This window comes from Alligator mississippiensis, chromosome 5, assembly GCF_030867095.1.
Source record: "Alligator mississippiensis isolate rAllMis1 chromosome 5, rAllMis1, whole genome shotgun sequence".
NCBI classification, from domain to species: domain Eukaryota; kingdom Metazoa; phylum Chordata; order Crocodylia; family Alligatoridae; genus Alligator; species Alligator mississippiensis.
This window is the reverse complement of record NC_081828.1, coordinates 183,223,221-183,249,020: the sequence shown is the minus strand read 5'-3', so window position 1 is coordinate 183,249,020 and position 25,800 is coordinate 183,223,221. Positions and strand designations below refer to the sequence as shown.

At 42.3% G+C, this 25,800-nt stretch overlaps 1 protein-coding gene across 1 annotated transcript in view; it reads right to left on the bottom strand.

Annotated features, from left to right (window-relative positions):
• The window catches only part of MALRD1 (MAM and LDL receptor class A domain containing 1), a 516,028-nt gene that overhangs the window by 322,550 nt on the left and 167,678 nt on the right, over positions 1 to 25,800 (bottom strand). Inside the window, exon 21 of the mRNA XM_059729363.1 lies at positions 1,102 to 1,258. Coding sequence (XP_059585346.1) covers positions 1,102 to 1,258 — 157 coding nt within the window. The remainder of the gene's footprint in view (positions 1 to 1,101; positions 1,259 to 25,800) is intronic.

Sequence of the window (25,800 nt, the reverse complement as noted above, 5' to 3'; positions counted from 1 at the left end):
TGCATTACATATCAGAGTCTTGGAGAATTAGCTATTGGTATGAAGGGATTGTAAAAATAATTTAAAACAGGAGAAATAAAATCCAGGACAAGTTTATGTTGAACAGGTGACAACTAACACCCCTTTGTGAAAAGAAAAGGCTGTCCTAATTTCCAGGTCCAGGACCAAGACATGTGTCAACTGATTTCAAGTTAGGACTCTCTTAGTGCTTATATTATTGTAATAGTTTGTAGTTATTCAGAGCCACATGGAGGTAACTGAGCTGCTGGGGAGGAAGGGGGGGTTGTGCAAATTAAATGTGCACACATTGGTTAGATCTTCAGCTGATGTAAAATTAATAGATTTTTTACAGTTTACAGCAGGTGAGAATCTGGCCCTGTCTATTTTATCCTAAATATCTTTGATTAGACAGTTCTGAAATTACGCTAAATTCTATACTACTCATTTATTATCTTGTAATAATTATTTATACTTGGGCCATAAATCCTGACCAGAATAATGTTTTTGTTTCCTTTTCTTGCTTCAGGTGAATTGGGGCAATATGCTGTTAAATGAGTAAGCTTTTACTTTACAAAAATATTTAAGTGATTTCCTTTTTATAGTAGAGTGCAGAAAGAGGTCTGGGTAAAATATTTTTTCTTGATTAAACACTAGTAGAATCTAAATTCAGCTTGTTTCAATCAAATTTAACTATGAAAAACAATGTGAATAAAGCCACGAAGGAAAAAAGTGTACTTAGAAGCTAATTTTAAAGGATCCAACTAATTATACGGTCATGCAGCCATTTCTTATTTTGGTTCTTTGGTAACCCAGATCCTGATGTTTAGATATGCACCCCAAAGGCAGTTAATGCAGTTCAAAACTTTTCCTTCTGCAGAAGCCCTATCTGTGGCATATTTCTAAAGGTCCTGGGGTAGAGTTGCCTTATAGAAGCTAACTCTAGCTAACCCTTCTTTATAATCATACCATATTGAGGGCAGTGAAGTGGTGATAATTGTTCATTTTCATTTATTAGTAGTCTAGACTTCAATGACACTAAACAAGAGGGCATGATTTTTTATATAATAATTTTAGAAAATAAATGTAATGTCTCTTCAGTACCTGTAGAGAACCCACTGTTGCACCATTCATATAGTTCCAAAATACTAGCTTGCAGTTGGGTCCTGTAAGAGATATGACTGGAGTAGCAATATCAGCAGTGTGACCAAAGTTTCCATTTGAACTGTCTGCATAAAGGTACCAGCCTTCCCTTGTAGCCCTGTTCAAAGAAGCATATAATACTTTATGAAAAACCACACATCTGATAATCATAAATTTGTCCATATATTTAAATGGGAATATTACTCTGTATTCAAGTACCACTGTCTATGTGAGGCTCTAGATATTTGTAAATGAATCAATGCATCTCTAAAGTCACCCCAAACTCTTTAACACTGTGGCTCCAAAACTGTCTCTTGTTTCAATTATCAGTTATGACCATTAGACACCAAAGACCTGGCAATTGTACTGAGATAGGGACTAAGAATTTGATGCTTGTGCTTAACTGCAGAATTCCAGTAGGTCTAGGGAAGTGAGCAGACATTACAGAATCTAATAAATTGTTAGTAATCCAACTGAGTCTCCTTGAAGCCTCACAAGGAAAATATTTTTTCAAAGAAGACTTAAATATAAATCTCTTCATTAGTTTTCTAGTCATAGAATCTGTCTTTCATATTATAGCAACTCTTAAAATAAAAATATTGTTCTGAGAGGTAAAATGATGACCATAAAAACAGAGTTCCAATAAGAGAAAATATGCAACTTTATCACCAGAAAGTCAGACTATTTTACATTTACTGCATACAGCATCTTTTATTAGATAATCCCAAAGAATGTTAGGACCTACTTTCTCTTTGTGAAGTAAATAAGGGATTGTTACAGGGGGCACACTCAGGGCCCAATCTCATTCTGGTCCGCCCACCTGTTTCTATGGGCACCCACCCACCTCCTCACCTCCCATGCCTTGATGATATCTAATTAGGATGTTAATTAGGTGGGAGGCTGCCCATTTCTTGTCCCGATGCCAGGGGCGCTATCTGTGACTCTGTTCCTCCCCTACACCACAGCCCATGCCTCGCAGATGGCATCCACAGATTTTAACATCACTGGCCCCACACTGGGCCCCAGAATACTCCAGTTCAGACCCCAACCATATCCCTTCAATCAGGCAGCCTATTCTACCCTCATTCTACCTAGCTCCCTGAACTCTTTTCCCTCTCAGGTGTGGTCTCCCCAGGACCTTTGGCCACACAGGCCCTGGCCCACCTCCAAGGCCAGTCAGAAACCCCAGGCCCTCAGCTCTGGACATCCCTCATGGTGGGCCCCTGGCCCTTGTGACCCTTCCAGTCCTGGCCCCAGCATTGACCAGTTGAAGGTGTTTCAAGTCAGGCCTCTGAGCCTCTAGCCCACTCCCTAACCTGGGTCCACCTTCTTGGCCCTTCTACGGGGTAACCTACCTGTTTGGGAGCTGGGGTTATTAAGGTGCCCCGGCCCACATTTTACTGGGTGGTAACTGGCCTGGTATTTACTGGAGGCTCCCATACCACTGGGAGCCCCACCTGGCCACCCACTCCCGGCAGGGTGCAGTTTTAGGTCATGCCCAGGACCAGGAGCCTCCAAACCATCCCCTTAAACTCCTGCCCTTACCTCCAGGTTGTTGCATGTAGCCTTGCAGCCAGATGATGTTTCTGTCTCCCTGCCGGCAGTAAACTGCTCTATTTATATAAGTGGCAAGAGATCTAAGATGTCTGCCACAATCAAGCACCTGCTGTCTGCTTGTCTCAGTCCTTAAAGTAGCAGGCACCAACAGGTATATATGGATTATTTTACCCATCACTGAAATGCAGCCACCTCTCAGGTAGGTCACTCTAGCTTTTGAATAGTGTGCACTATAAAAGTGCGTGTAAATACAGAACTGGATTATGCTAATCCTGGTACTGAAGCCCAGCATCCTGTCTCTAAATGTGGCCATCATTAGGTGCACAGATTTTAAGGAGAGGATCATGAAGATGATTTCATCTGACTTCCTGAAATAATTAAAGCCACAGAATATCAACCTCTAATTCCTTCATCAACCCATATTCTGTGGCTGAGTTCGAACATATTTTTAAAAAGCCATTCTCTCTTGACTTCAAGATTTCAAGCAAAGAAGAACCATTATTTGTAAATTGTTCCAATGGCTAATTACTTTTACTATTAAAACATTTGTTTCAGTAGGCAATGTGAAGTCCCACTAATGGGTAATAACATCATAAACTCTCTCACACTTAAAGCCACAATCACTGGCTGGTGTATGTCCTGTGACTTGAATGCATACCCCATTTACAGTTTTATCCTGTTTAAGGTAAGGGCAGAAGATGAAGTGCAGAAAAATAACATACTATAACAATGTGAAGTTGCAGAGATTATTTGGTAGGGAGATTAATCTGTAAGTCTTTAGCAGGATGAAACAAATGGACAGAAACTATATTAGTTGTATGGTTCAGAACAGAGTAAAAAAAGAACATTAATGAGTTAAATCACCAACATTGATTTCATGAAGTTATTAAGCATTCCTTCAGTGTCATCCATACAAATACTGATCTAGCTATACCTTGCATTGCAGATGAGACTTTATAAAAGGATCATTGTATATGAGGTTTTGTGCATAAAACCTCTGTAAATGAAGAACTGGATTAATCCTAATGCCTCTTTACCTAGGATAAATGACTCTGCTCTAAATAATTAATACATTTATTGGGGGCTTTTTAATTTAAACCAAAGTATTAAAAGATTCCATGAAATGAAGGGATATAGACAAAAGGTGTTATGTTATTTTATGGATAGTTTCTCATATATTAATTGGGATACATGAGGTATGTATGATTCATAATGGAAAAATGGAGAAATATATAAGAATTCAGCTGTACGTGAAATGGGTCAACCTAAGCATATAGAGAAAATGTAAATATTTGCAGGAGAATAATTATAATGATTAGAGTTAACCTTTGTATTGGCATCATAAAACATTGCTAGTCACAGCCTTTAACTATTCCTTCCCTATAATATTAGGGAGGTGCATGGAAGTTTATAGTAACTTTTTCCAATTTGTTTTATAAATGACATATTGGTAAAGCTTGTGGTAAAAAAGCACAATGCAATATCTTTAGAAGTCAGGGGCATAACATCAGTTCATGTAAAACACATAGCTTGTTTGATTTCAGTGGAGACTTATACCAGTAGAAGAACTGACCTTAGGAACGGATTTTGTGTGACAAAAGTGATGGTCTGAGGAAATCTGAATTGGCTTCATATGTGTCTTTTTTCCACCAGTGAGATGGAAGAAATGGCTGTAGGATATTTCTTTTATCTCCATTATCCTGTGGGGAAGATCCACACACCCTTCATAGCTATTTGTATCATTACCAAGATGATGATGTATGTATTTGTAAGGATGCTGTTTCAGTTATAAAATAATACAACAAAATGTTGTGTATAGTTTAGGTAAACTTCAGGTGAAGTAAATAATGCAGCCAAAACAGTTAAGAGTTGCACAACATTTTACCCGTTTATCCTAATAAATCCTAATTTCTTCTAATAAGTACAGAAATTATGCAAACCAGCACAGTTGCCAATGGCTTTCTGATTGAAATGGGTTTGCACTTGCCATTCTCTTAACTATTCCTATTGTGCGAAAACATTGTCAGCAATATTTAGCAATCCTGTTGTAAATTTCCTGCTTTTTGCTTTGAGCTTTTTTCTGTTAAAATCTTTTCAGTGGGTTTGTAAAGGATGGCTGTGTAATTTAAAATAAACTGCTCTCATAACTCTGGCTGTTTATGCACTGCTTCAGTGGCCCAGCAAAGTCAGCTGATCATCCAATGAGTTGCATGATGCATCAAAAACAGGAGCTGAATTATGGTGGTTTGATTGCTGCATCCCTTACAGTCGTCTTACTGATATTAAATCATTTCATGAAGTCTCACACTTACATTAGTTTGAAATACTTGGTTGACTAGCATTACCATAATGAAGCATAGCTTACACATGTTTCATAGACTGTGTCAGATCTTAAGGGATGCGGGAATGCTATTTCCATTTGGATACTTAATAATGTGCGGGCCGGGGGTGAGCCGGGCCCGTCTTTGCGCACGCGGGCTGTGGCCAGCAGCCCGGGCACGCGGGGCCGGAGGAGACCGGGGGCGAGCTAGAATTAGTCACAGAGGCGTAATGGTTGATTTAAAGATTATTTACTTACACCCAAGATGGTCGCGGTGTAGGCTGGAGAGTTTCCAGTTGCAGCTCCGCTTAAATCCTCGTTGGAGGACTACAACAAATTCATTCTAGCCCCGGAGTTGTTAAAGCTCCGCGGGTTTGGTAGTTTCTCTCCCACGGAGTTGCCGAAGCTCCGTGGGTTCGGTTCGGTTCTCTTGCCCCGGAGTTGTTAAAGTTCCGCGGGTTTGTATCTTTAATATGCAAGAAGGGATACGTCTAGGAATTTATCGGTGACGGGGAGAGGCTAGAGGCTGTTCAGGCCTCTGTTGACTTTTAAGAAATGCGTTGGGTCCGTAAGGATCCGTAGCGCTTAGAGATCTTCACGCTCTCCCTCTCGAACTCCAATTGCTCTCTCTCCAACTTGGGCGGAAACCACCCAAGCTCTTTATACGGCTAGCAAGCCAATTGCTAGCCGCCACGTGTGCATGTATTAGAATCGGCCAATAATGTGGCACGAATCTTCATACAAATGGCAGGAACTCTTTGCACCGTGCATTTCTTAGATGCAAAAGAAATGCACCATGCAAAGAAAGCTTCAAATCGGCGGGAAATTCTCCGTTGCACCGGGGTTCTTTTCTGCAGCAGAAAACTCCACCGTGCAAGGAAGCTGCAATTTAGCGGGAAAAATAATTTAGCAGTGCTGAAGCACACACAAACAAAAAATCACAACTTTGGGTTGTGACAAATAACTGTGCCATTTTGAAGTCCAAGGAGATGGAAGACCTTGAAATGCTCTTTGCCTTAGTTTCCCTGCTTATCAGAAGTTCATATTTAGTGACCCATATTTGACTGAACTGTCTCTATTAAAAGTCATCTGTAATAAGGCTGTGCAAAGCTTCAGTCACTGATTTGATTCAGTGGAGATTCAACCTGATTCAGTAGCTGAATCTCTGAATCTGAATTGAATCAGAAGACCCTTTAATCTCTCTGAATCCAATCAGGGCCCTCCAAATTGATTCAGAGAGATTTGGAAAGATTTGATGATTCGGACATAGACACAGCTTTAAATGTTTTTTCTACATACCTCAAGGTACCAGGTGGCTCCTGAATGCTGAAATGGTGGGGCAGATGGAGCATCCCACAGCAGCATGGGGGGGGTCTGCAGCATGCTCAGCTGCAGACCCAGAAGTGGACCAGAAGCACTTCCGGTCCACTTCTGGGTCCAACAGGGAGCACACAGGGGAACCTCCCTGTGCTCCTCCTGACTCAGTGACTGGTGCCTCCTAGGTCTGGGGAGGGCACCCAGGGTCCCCCTATAGCTGATCGCTGATTTGGAAGTACTTCTGGTCCACTTCCGGGTTCTCTGCCAAGCACGTGCCCCCCCCCCCCCCCTGCACTCCTGTGGGACACTCCATCCACCCCAGCATCACAGCCTTCATGAGCCATGCCTGGTACCTTGAGCTACATAGAAAAAACATTTAAAGCTGTGTCTATGGCCAAATCACTGATTTTCCAAATCAGCATTGAGCCTTCAGATTCGGATTCAGCTGAATTGAATCAGGGACAGTGATCCAAATCAACGAATCAAATCACTGTCCCTAAATTGGACTGAATCCAAATTGAATATGGCCTGTTTCGCACACCCCTAATATGTAGCATGGACACAAAAATACTAAGCAACAACAAAGAGGGAGAAGAAGAAGGGTCTAGGCTGAGATGTATGGAGTATCATAATTTATGTAGCTTGCAACTATGGTAATCTTATAATTAATCCTTAGCTGCAACTCATACCTTGTAACTGTGAGGTTGCTGAAGTTCTCTCTAAATTGGCCTTTCACTAGAGAGGCTTTTCTGTTGCCCTCTGCTTATGTACATCATGATATTAACTTTGCTCACAGAACTTAGCAGCTGAAATCTGTGCTCATCTTGACTTCTTTAAACACTGGCTGCTATAGCAACCAACCTGAAATGGGGAGGGAAAAGGCACAGACTGCAGGAGGTAAAAATTTAGAGGAAGCGTAGGGAAGATAATTTGTTTGCATGTGGCTTGCATGCTAGCTGAAGTTGCAGCATCTATGCAAATGCCTTTTTTAATAAAAAATCAATTTAGTTAGCATATATTGTATACAACAGCTGCCTTTAAACTGAGAAGCTCATTTTGAGTTGGCCTGAATAGCGTGGGGCCTGACAGAATTCAAAACCTTTTACCTAAACCTCATTCTATTAAGCTCCCTCCCGCAACCACCACGCGCGCACACACACACACACACACACACACACACACACCTTTCCCTGCAACACTGCAAGCCAGACATCCATAGTAGGTTATGTAATTTTGTGGATAGGCCATAACATTTCTTAGATTCCAATCATGTGATTATCACTGGGTAGAGAGCCCAGGGCTGCCCCCTGCCTGATTTCCACAATCAGCTGATGGTTAGTATTAGGCACAGAGCAGCCTCAGGGTCTGGAACACAGCCACCACCTGGATGAAACCCAAGATCAGCCTGTGCCCTGAATCCCAGGGCTGCCTGATGCCCAATTCCAACCATCAGCAAATTATGAAGATTGAGGAGGGGGCAGCCCTGGGCTTCTTGCTTAATGGAAATAATGCAATTTGGATCAAAGGAACTGGGTCAAAGGAATTTAGATCAATGTCTGGCATGGCAGACTAAGCAATTTTTTGGACTGGGCATAAAACAACTAGGATACTAATAGTGCCAAGAGAAGACTGTGGGGGGATTTAATAATAGCCCTCAACTACCTGAAGGGTGGTCAAAGAGGATGGACTACTGTTCTTAGTAGTGGTAGATGACAGAACAGAAAGCAATGGTCTGAAGTTGTAGCAAGGGAATTTTAAGTTAGATATGAGGAAAACTCTCTCACGAGGAGGATAATAAAGCACTGGAACAGGATATCCAGACAGGCTGTGGTATCTTCACCCTTACAGGTTTTTAAAATCCAGATAGCCAAATCTTTGACTGGGATTAATTAGTTGGGGATGGTCCTGTTTTGATCAGGGGAGTGGAGTAGTTGACCTCCTGAATTTTCTATGATTCTATGATTAATGTCTGACAAGGGACAAAATAAAGTGTCTATATACTGCTGTAGAAGTACTAAAATCTACACAAACTCTTTTGATGACTATAAGATCCATGGCTTATTTAGAAAATTAGCCCACAGAAAGGTTTGTAAATGTTGGCAGCTACAATAGAAGTCATTATACTGTTGAAATTTACCCTTTGAAAGTAATTAATTTTACCTCAGTACTGTAAGTATTCCCTGTATACAGGAATTCCTGTAACAGTGAAGTTACCCTTTGAAATTAATTAGTGTTAATGCCAACATATTAATGGAGATCACTGGATGCACAATCCAATATGAACAGTTGGACTCCACTTCCTCTGTACTATGATGTTGTTAATAATTTCATGTTCTTATTACCTTTTTATATTCAGTGAGTCAGTTAAGTATGAGAGAGTCTGAAAGATTCCTAACATTATTTCTCCCCCAAGCATTCAGACTAGCTCCAGGCATAGCGATGCATTATAGTGAGCAAGAATGATTTAGGTTTGGAAAAATGGGACATGTGCATACAATCTTGTTTTGCAGTTTTATCTAAAAATACTAGGCCTACTTGTGATCAGTGTTTCTTCTAAGTCAGGCCATAAGACTTGAATCTTTTGCTTCAAAGCAGAAATGGTCCCCTTCCACACTGTTTTGAAATGGATACAAAAAATGCAACCTTCCCCTATTCAGAGCCATATTTGGAATTGAGTTTTAAGATTTGGTTCAGTTCATTGATGGTTGCTAGTGTTAAAACTCAAAGCAAGATTTGATTTTCCCAGCCACATCCCTACCTTGCAGCTGCCACAAATTCTTGCAGAATCCTTGCAATGAATTGGTACTTGGAAGCATCACTGACTTGTGAAAATATTCATTGGTATGTCACCACTCAAATTCTACTGGTCAGACAGACAACAATTCTGTTTTGCAACAGAACTTACGGAATTCGCTTTCATTCATATGCTGAATAAAACAGAAACCTTTTCAGCATTTGCTGAAAAGGAAAACTGAAAGTATCTTCATGCCCCTATATAAATTCATGGTGTGTCCACACCTTGAATTCAGGTCCCCACACCTCAGGAAAGATATAGAAGAATAAGAGACAGTACAGAGAAAGGAAACAATGATGGTTAGTTGTACAGAGGGGCTTCCACATCAGGAAAGACTAAAGAAACTAGGTCTATTCGGTTTATAAAAAAGATACTTTACATGACAAGGGTTTACAAACTACTAAATAGTAAACAGAAAGTAAATGGGGAGGTATTATTCACAGTCTATCACAGTACAAGAACTTGGAGTCACAAAATGAAACTAGTAGATAGTAAGTTTAAATCTAACAAAAGTATGTTCTTTTTCACACAGTGGGTGCATGGCCCTATGGCGCTATTGCTACTGCACTGTCATTTAGTATTTCCAAAAGTCACTACATTGCCATTGCAATGTGCTATAATGAGGGAGTGCATTGCTACAGGAACATAGCTGTGGCATCACGGTTTGTACCCACCAATGCTACATCACTGTAGTGTATTGCTACTGTGATGTAGCCTCTCATGTAGATGCATGCAGTATGGAATTAAAATATGGAAATCATTGCCATCAGATGCTGCGGAAGTTCACAGATTAGCTAGATTCAAAAAGGGATCTGACAAACTCTTGGAGGAAAGGGGCATCAGCAGTTATTGAATATGGGAGTTAGGGATACAGCCTCTGAATTAGAGCTTCCTATGCCTTAATTGCTGGAGGCTGCAAGTGAGAGGAACAGTGGGAAAAACCCCTGGTTATACCAAGTCCCTGTCCCTGTCAGCATTCACTCTCTGCCATTACACATAGCATAAATTATACATAAACTGGTATAAGTGATTGGAACCTGGTTTAAACCTGTAACAGAACAGAAATTCAGTGCACATAAACTGGTTTCAAAACGATTAAACGTGGTTTAAAATAAACCTGACAGGATGTAATATCAGACTTAACTGACTTAGGTGAAACCAGTCTAACAAACTTCTGTCCCAGATCCATAGGTGGAGGAATAAAAAATTATTTGGGGCCAGCTGAGTGTGTGTGCACATGCATGCACACTCCGCAACCCCCCATCTCACATAGCAGGTAAGTCTGTGGGGGAAGGGGAATGGGGAGAGGAGGCAGATCAAGGCCCCTGTGGTGAGGGAGGGAGCAGGGCACATGCAGGAGCAGGGGTTGGGTGACTGGGGCCCGAATGGGCCGTAGGACATTTGGAGCCCGGGCTGCTGTGCTCACCCCGGCAGAGGCCCAGGGAGCACATGCCCCCCCGATCTGTGCATTGGGCAGGGGAGGCTGCTGCTGCGTACTGGGCTTTGTTCCCTGCTGCTGCTGCTCCAGGTGTGGCACAATGCCATGTGCCTACCACCGCTGAGCTGCGCTGCACCCCTTGCGTGCCCAGCGGCAGGATGCACATGGCATCATGCAGCTCAGAGGCAGCAGCAGCAGGGAGCAAAGCCCACCATGCAGCCGCCTCCATCCCACACACAGATCAAGGAGGAACATGCCCTCCAGGCCTCTGGCGGGGTGCGTGCAGTGGCGTGAGCCCTTGGATGAGCCACCAAGGGATGTGCCCCTGGATGAGCTACCAAAGCTCTGATTGTCCCACCAACCAGCCCAACCAGGGCACCATTCAGCCCTGCCCCTGACCCATTCCCTCTCTCAATGTGGGCGCTTCGATCTGTGCCCCCCACCCCGTCCCCTTCCCAGAATAGATAGACTGATACTTGCCTGCTGTGCTGGGCAGCCAGTGATCCACATGCCGGGCTGCAATCCTGGCTGTGTGTGTCCCCCGCCCCACTCCTGCAGCAGCCACCTGGAGCCTACAGCCAGGCTGGGCTGCCTTGTGGCCCTACCTGCTGCCCCACATTTGGGGGGGCTGAGCCCCATTAGCCCCAGCCTTCTGCTGCCTATCCCCTCCTAACTCAAGTTACCTCATAATGCCCCAGCTTCCCAGAATGCTTTGCAGCCTCCCCTGCAAGCTTCCCCCTCACAGGGCAGCCCATTGGAATGTGGATCCCACTCTGCTGCTCCAGCCCAGTGCCTAGCTGGTCCCACCCCTGAGCTGTCACAGAGCTGTCCTCACAGTTTCCAGCTTCTTGATGGCTAAGCCAGGGCTGTGGGGACTCTGAGGGAAGCATTCCTCTTGGCTTCCCCCCTAACACTGCCCCCCACCAGCACTAGGCTGCATGCTGGCCCAGTTGGAGACGTGCAGACCCTGAGGGAAGAGTCCATGTTGGCTCCTCATGTCTTCCTCTGCCTGCTCCAGCTCTGAGCTGAGGGTGGGCAGAAGGGCTGTGGTCTGACAGAATTGAAGCCTCAGTTTTCTCCCCACTGCACCCCTTCCCCAGCTCTGGTTTCCCCCGTGCTGCTGCTGGAGGGCTGCCAGGCATGCCAGGATCTGCTCCATAAGCCTAGGGCTTGGTGCATAGAGGGTCCAGGGTAACAGCAAAAGGGTGGGGGCATGTTGATTCCAACCAACTGGCACTTTCTGATGCTGGAATTTCATTATGAAATTCTAGTACAGCTCCTAATTTTTCATGAACGCATTGAATGAAAACCTAAGATGGAGTTACGTCTCTACTCTTTCCTCTCATTACAGCAGTACTTATGAAGGAAGATTCATGTTGTCTTATCTCTTTCTTGTACTTTGTTATCACAGTACGCTATCTGTATTTTAATGCCTCATATATTCTATGAAGAATGGTTGTACACGGTGTTGGTTTGACCCTTCCATCATTCTATGGTTTCATTCCCTTTTGATTTCCTTTATTTCTTGTTTACTGTGCCATAACCTGGTAAGAAACAGTTAGTCAAAATTCTGAATATTTAAAATTTTTAAACTCTATGTTAGGAGTCTTTTATAAAGTGTATAACCTTCCACATATTGTCATTCTAGCCTGCTTCATTTCTGATAAGAACATGAAATGGCAGGAAACCACTATTGTAGCAATACTTATCAAGAGGTGGGAATAATACAAACTTTGCATATACATTTTAGTATAGAACCTTCAAGGCCATATTCAGTGGCTTACACATTGCCATATTTGTTGCCCTCTGTTAGACTCTTTGCAATTTTCCCACATCCTTTCTGTAGTGGCAGGGTGGAGGGGGAGGGGGGGGGGCAAAACTGGACACAGATGTGGCCTCACCAGTGCTGATTAGAAGGGAATAATCATTGCCCTTGATCTACTGGCAGCACTCCTACCAATGCAGCCTAGTATGCCATTAGCAGTTGGCTCTTACACTGGCTGTCACTGTTCTGTCTCTTGCAGGGACCAGGGTGGAGGAACCAAGGCCAGCACTGCTGGCTTTGGCTCTCCCACCTTCTGTCTGGTCGTTGGTGCAGCTTCAGAATCATGGCAGTGCTTGGAGCACTCTGATTGGCTGTTTCCATCAGCCAACCAGAGTGCAAATAAAATGTTACAGACAGACGGACAGACTTAGGTTTTTATAGTATTAGATTGTCCACTGAAACCACCAGGTCCTTCTCTGCAAAGCTTCTGCTTAGCCAGTTGGTCCCCAGCTTGTACCAGTGCATGGTCCTACGTGCAGGTATTTGCATTTGTCTTTATTGAAGCTCTTGAGATTCCTTTTGGTCCAATCCTCCAATTTGTCTAGGTCTCTCTGAATCCTACTCCTGCCCTCCAGCATGTCTACTATTCCCCAAAGCTTGGTGTCATTTGCAAACTTGCTAAAGCTGCACTCCATCCCATCTTTCAGGTTGTTGAAGAAGATATTGAACAAAACCAGTCCCAGAAGCAACCCCTAGGGCCCTCCATTTGATACAAGCTGCCAACTAGGCATTGACCCATAGACTACTACCCTCTGAGTCCAATGATCCAACTAGTTTTCTATCAACCTTACAGTTCAATCCTTCAACCTGTACTTCCTTAGCTTGCCTGCGAGAATGATGTGAGACACTGTATCAAAAGCCTCGCAAAGTCAAGATATACCACATCTACAGGTCTTCCTGCATCCATAGAGCCAGTCCTCTCACAATAGAAAGCAATCAGGTTAGTCAGGCATGACTTGCCCTTGGTGAATCCATGCTGACTGTTCATAATCAACTTCTTCTCCTCCAACTACTTAGAAATGGATTCATTGAGGACCTGCTCCCTGATTTTTCCAGGGACTGAGGTCAGTCTGATTAGTCTGTAGTTCCCTGGATCCTCCTCCTTTTTTGTAAAGATGGGCACTATATTCGCCCTTTTCCAATTTTCCAAGACCTCTTCCAATTGCCACAAGTTTTCAAAGATGATAGTCAGTGGCTCTCCAATCATGTCAGCCAACTCCCTCAGCACCCTTGGGTGCATCCCAGCAGGCCCCAAAGACTTGTACATGTCCAGCTTTTTAAAATAGTCCATAACCTGTTCTTTTGCCACAGTTGGCTGCTTATTTCCTTGCTAAACTAGGAAGTACTTGCAAGATGCAGTACTTTGGGAGCTGAGCTTGCCTGTGACAACTGAGGTGAAAAAGACTTCAGTGTTTTCTGCATCCTCTGTTAATAGGTTGCCTCCCCTCATTATTAAAGGACCCACACTTTCCCTGATCCTCCTCTTGTTGCTGACATTCTTGTAGAAACCCTTCTTGTTACTCTTTGGGTCCCTTTCTAGCTGCAACTCCAATTGTTTTGGCCTCCCTGGCTTCATCCCTTCATGCCCAAGCAATACTCTTATACTACTCCTTAGTTATTTGTCCCAAATTTCCACTTATTATAAGCTTCCTTTTTTATTTTAGCTTACTGAAGAGTTCCCTGCTAAGCCAAGCTGATCTTCTGCCATACATGGAAGTCTTCCTGCACATTGGTAGTCTTCCTGTACATTTGTTCCTGCACCTTCAATAAGGTTTCTTTAAAGTACAGCCAGCACTCCTGGTCTCCTCTCCTCCTCAGAATGGCCTCCTGGGGGATCCTGTCCAAGAGTTCCCTGAGCGACTTGAAGTCTCCTTTTCTGAGGTCCAGGACCTTATCCCTTCCTTCCTTTCCTCAGGATCCTGAACTCTACCACCTTGTAGCTGCTGCTGCCCAAGTTGCCATCTATTAAGACATTCTCCACCAACTCTTCCATTTGTGAGCAACAAGTCAAGAATAGTTGGCCTCTGCAGTACTTGCACCAGGAAGTTGTCCCCAAGACTCTCCAAACCTTCCTGGATTGCCTGTGCACTGCTATATTGCTCTCCCAGCAGTATCAGTGTGATTGAAGTCCCATGAGAACCAGGGCCTGTGATCAGGAAATTTCTGCTAGCTGTTTGAAAAAAGCCTTATCCTCCTGGTTTGGTGGTCTATATCAGACATCCACCATGACATCACTCTTGTTGCTCTTCTTTCTGACCCTAACCCAGAGACTTTTAACAAGCCTATATCCAGTTTCATACTGGAGCTCTGAGCAATCATACAGCTTTTTTTTTTTTTAATATAAAGCACAACTCCTACTTCTCTGCTGCCCATCATTACTGCACAGTTTATACCCATCCATGACAGTGGTCCAGTTATGTGAGCTGTCCCACCAAATCTCTGTTATTCCAATCACATTATAGTTCATGGACTGTGCGAGGACAGTCCTAATTCTTCCTGGTTGTTTTCAAGGCTACATGCTTTGTGTACAAACACCCAAGGTAAATAGCTGATTTAGCTGATTCCAAGAATGAGAAGGCCTCCCCTATTTCCCCCGCCTTCACATGTTTCTTCCAGGTCATCCATTTCCCTACTTTCCTCAGGGTTTTTGTCTCCATCCCCCTAAGAACCTAGTTTAAAATCCTCCTCACTAGGTTAGCAAGCCTGTCCACAAAGATGCTCTTCCCAGTTTTCATCAGGTGGATCCCTCTCTTCCTAACAATCTCTGTTCTTAGTCAAATAAGCCAAAGTCCTGCTGGAGACACCATCTGTGCACTAGTCTGCAGGATGTGTCCATTCCTGCCTGGGGCCTTCCCCTTGACCATAAGGATCAAGGAGAACAACACTTGAGCTCCTGTGCATGTCACCAGCCCTGTAGTCACTTTTGATCTGCTCAGGATCCCCCCTGCCAGTATCATTACAGCCCACATGGATGAGTAGCATGGGATAGTAGTTAGGTGGCCAGATGAGTCTCAGTACTCCCTCTGTGACATCTTGGATCTAGGCTCCAGGCAAGTAGGAGAACTCCTGAGACAACAGGTCAGGCCAGCAGATGGATGCCTTTGTCCTCCACAGAAGGGAGTCTCCTACCATCACCACCCATCGCTCGGTGGCAGCAGTCTCAATTCTTCCTACCTTGGGGAGGGCTGGCCTGGTGAAGAATGTACATGGAGACTTGTTCACAATATGATCTGTGGAAATTTGCCAGGATTTTTGGGAGAAGGCATAGATCCCCGAAGGCAAAACACATTCAGAATAGCCCTCGTGCGTTCCCCATGTGTAGGTATGTGAATGGCCTGTTGATGAGATTTGGGAGTCAATCAAGCAAGATCTGGACTCAGAAAACCTGTATTCTGTGCCTTTCTTCTCAGATTTGGGCTGCCCACATTTGCACCTAATTCAGAAATCTCCTCATCTTCTTCAGATGCTGTAATATCACCAGTTTACACCATGACATAAAATAAGAATAGGAACATGGAAGTTTTCAAATGAGCTACGGGCAGTGCGCTCACTGACTTCACCATACCGCTATGTGGACTATTTATGGAAAGCTAATTGCAGGAGCAGAGTCTCAGTATTTAACATTAAAACAATCCATATTCAACAAAATAAATTATTTTCCATTTTCTTAAACAGCAATATAAACTCCAGCAAATCACATTCTTTCATTGTTTGAAATGCTCAACTGCTCTAAAGTTCCAAGTTTGGCAATATTACTTCTGAGTAATATTTCATCTTTTCTTCCAGTTAATAATGGCCACTAAGTCATAAGATTTTTCCCCCAATACTCATTCCTGTTCCATTGTTAAAATATTTCCAACAGCCAGTAACTTAAATCTACTTTTTTGATTAACCCCCAAGAAGCATCACTGAAGGATTATAATATTTCAGGCTTTCCTCCAATGATATCTTAGCTTTTCTGTTTTTGTTAGAAAACCTCTCAGTTAATTAAAAGGGAATTGAAAGTAAACTGTGATCAGGAATGTGGCTCTTTACTTTGGGAAATATGTGCTAAAATTTAATTTAAACAGTAGTAATTACCCAACAGAGTAAATAATCCCAACATGGTTTGGGAAAATATTCCTGCCCCATCACCTCCTGCAAATATTTAACATTCATGTATACTAAATTCAAAATTAAAAAAGCAATATCATTCTCATAACATAGCAAAGCAAAGGTAGATTTGCTGGAAGGCAGTTTTCCAGAAGGGTGCAATAATGTTATCCCTGTAATTGAAATGCAAAACATATGACTTTGGGATTCAATCATCTGTCATTTGTACTAACACAAAGTTTATTATAACTGTTGTGTGGTGATAGATAAAATCTAACCCTTTTGACAGTTTGCTTGGGGTCTTGGATTAAAGTCCTTGTGCTTGGATGAAAAAAATAATCCTATGATTTGACTTCACTCTTCTAAATGTGGTTGGATTAAGGATACAAGGCTATAGAGCAGGGGTCAGGAATGTTTTTTGGCCAGAGTGCCAAAAATACCTGCAACCTTAATTTGTAAGATGTTGGCATGCTAGGAGTGGACAGCGGGGTAGCTGGAAGGGGTCTGATCCTTGCTGTGACACTGTAGCCCCCACCATTTGCCCAGAGAAACACATGCCAAGCAAAATTCCTTTGCATGCCATGCTCTGGCACCTGTGCCAGGGATTGCTTACCACTGCTATAGAGCAAAGAATAGGATTTTCAATCTTGGGTGTTGGTATTTTGATACCTAAATCCACATTTAAACACTGGAGTGAGTTTCAGAAGCCAGTGGGACTAAAGTTATTTTACACTCTTGATTAAACAAGCTGATGTTAAGAGACCTAAAACACGCAGCCTAGAACACTTTTGGTTTGGACCTATTAGTCACAGGTAACCACCAGAAACATCTCACATCCAAAAAGGGGCATTGCTAAAAATCTGTATTTAAAAGAGGTAATATGTTCTCTAGGACAGATCACAGCATAAGTTCTGTAGAATCTATATGGCTACAGCTATTGTTGTCGAGGAGGGGAATATCAATTCCAAATGGAAAAAGTGTTGGTAGATAAGGGCCTGCCTACCAACAATGGAAACCCCCTCTAAGCTTAATCTATTTGCATTAAGACATTCTTACAATCTACCTGCAATGTGATATATAGTTCTAGGCAAATAGTCTGATGAAGATGACCTGTTTCTATAAAAATGGTGCAAGTACCTCAGATGTGCCTGGCATGTGAAAGTGTTCCTAAATAATGTTGGTAAACAAATCCTGATTGTTAACTAATTGTGGCAAGTGTTTGCCATTCACTGGTCAAAAATTCTGGTTGGACATGAAGGTGACATGGTATCTTTGTTCTGTGAATATATCCATTGTACTCTTCTGCATGAAATTTGCTTCCTATCATATAGAATCATAGAAGTAGGGTCGGAAGGGACCTTGTAGATCTTCAAGTCCGACCCCCTGCCTAGGCAGGAGGGAAACTGGGCTCAAGTGACCCCAGCCAGGTAGGCACCGAGCCGCTTCTTAAAGACCCCCAGGGTAGGAGCCAGCACCACTTCCCTTGGAAGTTGGTTCCAGATCCTAATATTCCTATTAATATAGTAGTTATTTACTTCAGTTTTGTTGTTTCAAGCCGGTGGATGAGTTAGAGTTTTGTATCTGTTCAAGGAAGCAATAAGCAATCAGATGTTTGAATGTGAAAATGAACTAACCGTTTGAGGTCCACCTCTCGCTAGATTAATTTACTTGTATACTTTATTTCTTTTCTTTTCTGCTAGATTCAGTTTTCTCCAAACACCAGTCCTGGCCAATACTTTTTACTTCTTCTCAAATTCCTATGTGAATAAATCTCATTGAAGAGGTCAGGTAAATTCAGGTTTAAAAAAGCCCTCCTCAATCAAGTTTTTTTTTTTTTTTTAAAGAAAGTAAAATCTAAAAAAACTGTGTGTCTTAAAGTGTAGTAATTCTTTAGGATCTATTAAACATACAACTATAGTTTCAGACCAAGTTTGAAATATTAGGGGCCCCAGCAGTATAAATAAATGTATTGTTCTGAGTGAATTGTTTAAGTTCTCCACATACAATTTATTCTCAGGAGACACTGGAAACATTAAATCCCATTGCAGCTAATTGAATTTAATTAATTCAATTGATGCATACACTTGCATTTCTTATTCAATGCATGTTCATCTTGACCTTGGCAAAAAATAACTAGACATTGACACACTGAATCTGACAAGTCACAAAGATAATATGAAGCTGAGGTCAGATAAGACCCCAGACTTAATTATCCAAGTCAGCTCATTTTTTTAAATGTTGTGCAATTCACCTAATATTTAAAGTTAAATTTTCACTTGTTACTTTTGATGAAGCAGGAGAGGGTAGAGAAACCATCCTCATGGTATTTTAGAGTAGAACAGAAATCTTTTTAGAACATAAAATCATCCATACATCTTGGGACCTAACAATAGGAAGTGGTAGGCATTGAACAGAAAATGTTCTTTAAGAAGAATAAAACAGGCAGGTGATGCATCCTATGAATTGCTAGGAATTGTCAGAGTATACAAAACTGGCAAAGTAGTAATATCAGCTTTTTTATCCTTTTGTGTATGACTGCCTATAACTCTGGTTATTTAGGGCTTATATGGGATACTTTAGCAACAAATCACTTAATTTTCAATGGACTGTTCCAAAATGAAACAATTTGTACAGAGAAAACTTCAACTTTAGGAGGAGAACTAGGTACAGTATCCTTTTTGGGAGCTACAGGTGTGTAAATGTAGAAAAGACAGATGCTGCTGCACTCATCTAAGATTAGATATCACAATGATTAACTGATATTGCTTCTAAATCATACAGCAGCAACATATATTTAAGTTTTGCGTGTTCAATATGGCAGTCACTAAGGCACTGTGTTTAAGTAGCCAACTTAACTGAAGGCTCCCAATATAAAACAAAATAGGAATGGAGCCTGTCTTTTTACTACCTGCTCCAAAAGGATGAAATAAATTGCCTGAAATATGGAGTCACTCTGAATGCTTGATTTTCAGAACAAATTACATGATAACTGATATACTCTGTAACATCCTTTTCAATTTGCAATCTAGTTTTTCAGCCTATGAATATTCAAAAATGAAGCTTTGGTCCATATAATCATTTCTCCTGATTTATATACTATCTGGCAGTCTCCAGGTAGCAGAATGTGCAGTTGAGTGTACTTTACAGATGTGAAGCCTGCCTCTAACTGTGCTCCTAGGAAAGCACTCCAGAAGTTTTCATTCTGTTCTAATTTGCAACCAATGTAATACTAGTGGAGTTGCTCAAGATTCACATGAGGTGTGATAAGAAACAGACCTGTTACACTCTGAAATGGCAGATAGTCCTCATAGTAGAGAGCTAGAAAACATCCCTTTCCTTCACTTTCTATTTGCTTGGAGAGTATCAATAACCCCTTGACAGATAATGTGTCAGGAACCAGGGGAGCAAGCAGGCTAAATAGGGTCAGTCAGGTTATCCAAGTGGGTGTGGCTGTCAGTAGCCTACTTCCAATTATCTACAGTTGCTTGAATGCGTATGGCTGCCTTCCTAGAAGCATTAGCTCTTTCAGTGCCCAGCAGGCTATTCAACAGGACAGATGCCTCCCTGGCCTCATTCAGCTTTTTGTGGAAGAGCAGTGACTCTCCCTGGAGAAACCATGAGTGTACAAATGTTTAAACAATTCCTCCCACAGTAAAAATTCCCATTGCAGGAGACAAATAACCCTGGAACAGTGAGGATAAATTACTCCCCGGAGACATTCTCCTGAGACCAAATGTCTGTAAATGCTGTGGATTCTCTTAGAAAAAAACATCGTCCTGTAGCCTCTCTCTCACCTCCCCAAGGAGACAATGTGCTACTTGCTCGACTCTGCTGCTATAGCAGGAAGTAGAAAATGCCCCTTCACAATTCCAAAATTGTGCTTCAGGGAAACAGGCTGACCATGGGCAGTCTGGGTCAGCCAATCAGGGCTTCCCTGGGCACTGCTGCCATCTGTCACCAGGCAGACTAAGGGAGCTTGCAGAGTAAGCTGAGATGTATATACAGGGGTCCTCCCTAGCTAGACAGTGTCAGCACTGCAAGCTCTCTACTCTTCAGGTCCTCAGCATACAAATGCCTGGACATGTGGCTCTGGGTAAGTTTTAATACAAGAACAACCAACCTCAAAGAAATCTCCCAGATTATTTGAATGTACATGTGCAGCCTTTGTCTAGCTTCTAGGTCAGGGGCAGGCAATTATTGCGGGCAGAGGGCCACTTATTGAGTTTTGGCAAGCCATCGAGGGCCACATGACAGGCAGCCAGGGGCAGATAAATATTAATTTTCTAAATTTTCTAGGGGTCCCATGGACCAGATGGAATGCCCTGGCAGGCCACATCTGGCCTGTGGGCCGCATTTTGCCCAACCCTGTTCTAGGTAGTGTTTGCTGGTTCCTAATTGCCTGGTTTCTGTCTGCTGACTCCTTTTGTTCCAGACTTGCTGGCTTTCAAGAGCTGGCTCCTGGCTTTCATTTAGCAATCATGCATATCCCACTCTCTTATAGTTGGCTGCGTGATCCTGACCTCTTGATTTATGGCTCTACCTCTTGATCCCTTACAGATCACATCTGGTACATCCTGATACATCTGGTCCTGATCCGCTGACTCATGACTCTAGTATTGGGAACCTCAGGGGTGGGACCCACGGCCAAATCCCAATTGACTACCTTCTGGTTGTACCCCTGATAGAATGCAATGTAGCCTATGAGGTATAATTGTTATGTCTTTCCTTCCAACATGAATAGAGTTCCTGGCTGATACATACATTTTAGAGCAAAGTAAATAATATCTTTGGGGTCAGACTATAGAATGTAAAAGTGTTATGTAAACATCTTTTTTTGTCCACTTATGTACAAATGTAATATTGTCTATAGTACTTTCAAGTATCATTTATGTTCTCTCTGTCTCAGATACTCATTTGAATGCATCACCATTAATTTTACTTTAACTGTAAAAAAAAAAAATAGATAGCACATTCTAAATGCAGACAAAAGGTCCATCATAAACATGCTGAAGTGCAATCATAAATATACTGGAGCAGAAAAGGTCCCCTCACCTAGCTACCCACGTAAAATAGCTAAATTACAAATAAATATGTAAACTGAACTCTCCTTATGGTCTATTAGATCGTATTTGGTGTGCACTTTGTGGTTTTTAGGATATCGGATCACTTTGAAGCTATATTTTTTCATCTTTCTACTAGGATGCAATTTTTAAAAAGTTGTTATGCATTTAAAAATGCTTAGACTCTCACATACCATGCATATATGAGCTGCACTCAGTATTATCTGATATTGTATGAGGTACAGGACTGGTACAGTCCAAGTTACCTAATGGAATGAATTCACAGAACTTAATAACGTGTGGGCATGTCTACATGAGATGTTAACTGTGGAGCTGACTAATTAGCTCTATAGTAAATCTCTCAGGATCTACACATGTGTCCCTATTAGTGCACAGGAAATTAATAAACTCCACAGCAGGATAGAAATAAGTGCTACCCTTCTGCAGAGTTTTTTTGTGCACAGCAGTGCATATGTAGATGCTGACCGGTCTGGCTAGAGCACAAGGGTGCTTCAGTGCAGGGACTGCCTTCCGGCTACACCTGCAGTGAAGCTCCTTTGTGTCCCAGCCAGCTCCTCCACAGTATTTTGAACTGGGGAGAGCAGCCCTGGGCTCGCAGGTTAATCCCCAGGGTCCTCTGCCAGCTGAGGTTGCTCTGTCCAGGCTCTACATGCTGCACAGGAATAAACTGTCGTGCTTACTGCTTTGGAGTTAATTGCTCCTGAATGCATGTTCAAATGGCATTCCCAGGAGCAATTAACTTCAAAGCAGTAAGATCCACAGGCACCGTAATTACACCTGTAGACACGCCCAGTATATGGTCAATTTCTCTTGTCAAATTATTGTCAGTCACTTTATTCCTTGTTGAAAACATCAAGAGGGAAACAGGGAAGCAAATAAACCCTTTAAAAATAATTTTGATGGAATCAGGAAAAAAAAATCCCATCAGGATCTGTTTTTTAGTGGGCTTTCTAACAGGAACTAGAATTTTATATATGAATCAGTTAAAAAAAAATGATTCAAGCTGTCCGTGTTCTTTATATTTGAAGGAAAAGAAAGTAAAATGCTGTCTGATCTCAACTGAAGATCAGACTGAAAAATTATCAAAGGGTAGTCTGCATTGTAGTAGACTAAGTCAACTCTAGCTTTAAATTAGCTTGCTCAGAAACTGATAATACTGCAACCGTGCCAGCACAGACCTCAGCATGGGGTTACTGCCCAAGTACTTAGCAAGCTTCTCAGGCATGTATGGCAACCGAGGCTGAAGTCCATGTTACTATGGCTATACTATGCTAGCTCAGGCATGTTGATATGAATTATGAACACACTTGGACTAAACTACAGTCATACCCAAAATGTTAAACCATTTTACAGAGGTAATCAAAGAAGACTGAGCAGATGCCTGATGCAGTACTAGATAGACAAATGGTCCAATGCAAAACTACATTTCTAATTGCCAGTTGAACAGAATACAATTTGGAAGAATTCACTAAGATCATTTAGCTATTGCTTTAGAGTGAAGTTAAAAATCTTGTCCCCTCCCAGACGGGATACGCCCATGCACATCCTTTAAATTCTGTAGGTTCTTAAGTTTTTCCATCTGTGAAAGAGAGCACACAACATGTTTTACACCACAGTAAATTTAGTCTGGGGTAGGGAGTGGACACAGAAGCAGCTCTCCAGAGATCATTTCCCAAAGTATTAGTGTGATGTCTGTAGGTATTATAGGGCTTGCTAGTACTGCCCTGTGCTCCTCTGCCTACAGGTGGCGACAGGGTAGACCTTGGCTCTGGATCACTGGGCCTGCCAGAAAGTGGAACTTATGTTTTTCTCTCCTTCCACGACTTTGATGACCTTTATATTCCTGGGAGGCAATGCCCATAGCAATCCTGCCTAGTCTTGATCCCTGTGTCTTCGGTGGGGCTCCAAACCTCCCCTTTACCCCAGCCTAACCTCTCCAGATGTTGTTTTATGACGTTCTTTCACAGCCAGGTTGCAGAGCTGCCTGTTGTAACCTTCTCTGCACCCCAGGGTGTCCTAGTGCCTCTTTTGGGTACACCCTTCCAGGGGCCGGTCTTGGCCTGTGCTCAGACAAAATCCAAAAAAAAAAAGTAGACAGCAAAAGAAATCACAGAACCTTTCCTCCCCCCGCCCCCCCCAGCTGCTTCTCAGCCTTCTTGTCGGGCTCTGACAATGTCCCCAAAACAAATCCCTTAAGTCCATTCTCTGCTGTGTGAGCCTGCCTTGCACCCCTATAAACAGTCACAGTCTTTCGGGATCCCCCCCCCCACCCCCCTGTGCAGCAAGGCTCTACCTGTGACTGTAGATTTTTTCCCTTCAGACCCTCCTCCGGATCCTCTACTGGAAAAACTCCAGTCTGGAGATTCACTCTGGCCTTGTGAACTCCCTTACTCCAGATCCTCAGCTGCAGCTCCACTCCAGAGATTCCCACTAGCCGCTTGTTCGCAGGCCTCCACCTGCCTCAGGGTCACTCCCACAGCGTTCTTCAGGCACGCTCTGCAGTTTCTGCCTGCTGAGATGCTCAGCCACTCCTCTCTCCCTGGGGCCTACAGGGAACTGACCCCCGTTTGCCCCTCTCCAGGGCCAGAAATACATTTGAGTGACCTCCCTCCACCAATCCTGAGTGAGATGCTGCTCCAGAAATTGGGTGGGTATTTTTCTTCCTTTCTGGGCTGCAGCTGCAGCCCTGCTGGCTTTACATGCTGTACGTTCTGTCTCGCTCCTTCACAATTAGCACCTGGCTTGGCACTTAGGCAGCATCAGAGCTGGTTTGCATTGAGTGAATGGCTACTCTAGACAATGGTAGTAAACACACAATACACATACCAGAGTAATATTCTTTGGAGATCAACATTTCCTTTGATGTAAATGCTGTGTGTCATGTGTCCACTCTACTTTTTCTTTGAACCATACTAAGAATATTCCACACACTGTACAATCATCCGTTGGTATTATCCATAGACCGTCCTACTCAGTAGTCCAAATTTATCTCTTATATATTGCATAATACCATTAACTTGTGTTGTATGGGCTCAATTAGGAGCAGAAATGTAGAAAATTAAGTTAAAATGACACAAATAATCAAGGCAATCTCTGCTAGTAACCAAACCTAAACACTGATCAGCTCAGCTCTAACCAAATTAAAGATACTATAGTTTAATCCTGGAACGAACACTAGTAGGTTCCCAAACAATATAATCCCTTCTTCTTTTCACCCTCCCCCTGCCTTTTTTTTGTTTCACTTTGTTATTAGCAGCTTTCTTTGAGACTATCCATTCCAAAGTTCTCAGATTTATTAGCAGCTGATTTAAAACACTACAGTATAAAGACAAAGACACAAAATGTATCTCTTTAGTGATTAAAGATTCTATGTATCATTAAAAAAACTGTTGGTTGGAGTTTCTTTACTGGAATTTTAGTGTTGCTACTTCTGACTGACAAAGAGCTGAGATTAATTCACGGTTCTTCAGCATCTCATCTGAACATGCCACATCTCATTAGCATTTCATCATATCTCTCTAAATCCTCTGAGCTTGAAATGAAAAGGAAACAATAGGATAGAATCTCACACTCAAGTAATAAAAGATGGAAGTGAAAATACTCACACAATTCCTGATCACAATGGGCATAATTTTGAGTTTGCAGTTCTGCTAGATTTTGACAGAATATAGAATTACATTTTAATTAAGGAACACTTTTGTAATTACATTTTTTCTTAGCATCAGAAAATATGACACAGTACTTCTACCGTCACCTCAGATATTAATGTCAGTCATCTGATCATCAGTGAGACACTGTTGATATTTTAACAAAGCAGTGACAAAAATATTCACTCCCCCTACTACACCCTCATTCAAGAAACAGGTTTATATAAAAGCTGTACTTTGCCCAAAATTTGATTCAGGGAGATCAAATTCCTGAACTCAGATTCTCTGAATACTTATTCTCTCTAAAATTCCTGATTAAATCATAATTCATTGCAGAGCATATTTCCAAGGACATTGCTTAATTTACGTGAAAGTGTTGACTAGATTTTCCAACAGATCTTCATTCAAATAAATTACTTTACTTTTCCTGGACATCGCAAAGGTTAAATTCCTGTTCTGAATGAGCTGTTATGATCGATCACCATACAACAGGTGTATCAGTGGTCAAATCACTGTCACATTAGTATCAGAATCATTTGAAAAGAGCAAACATTGATCCAACATCATGCATCTCACTTCACCTGTGTAT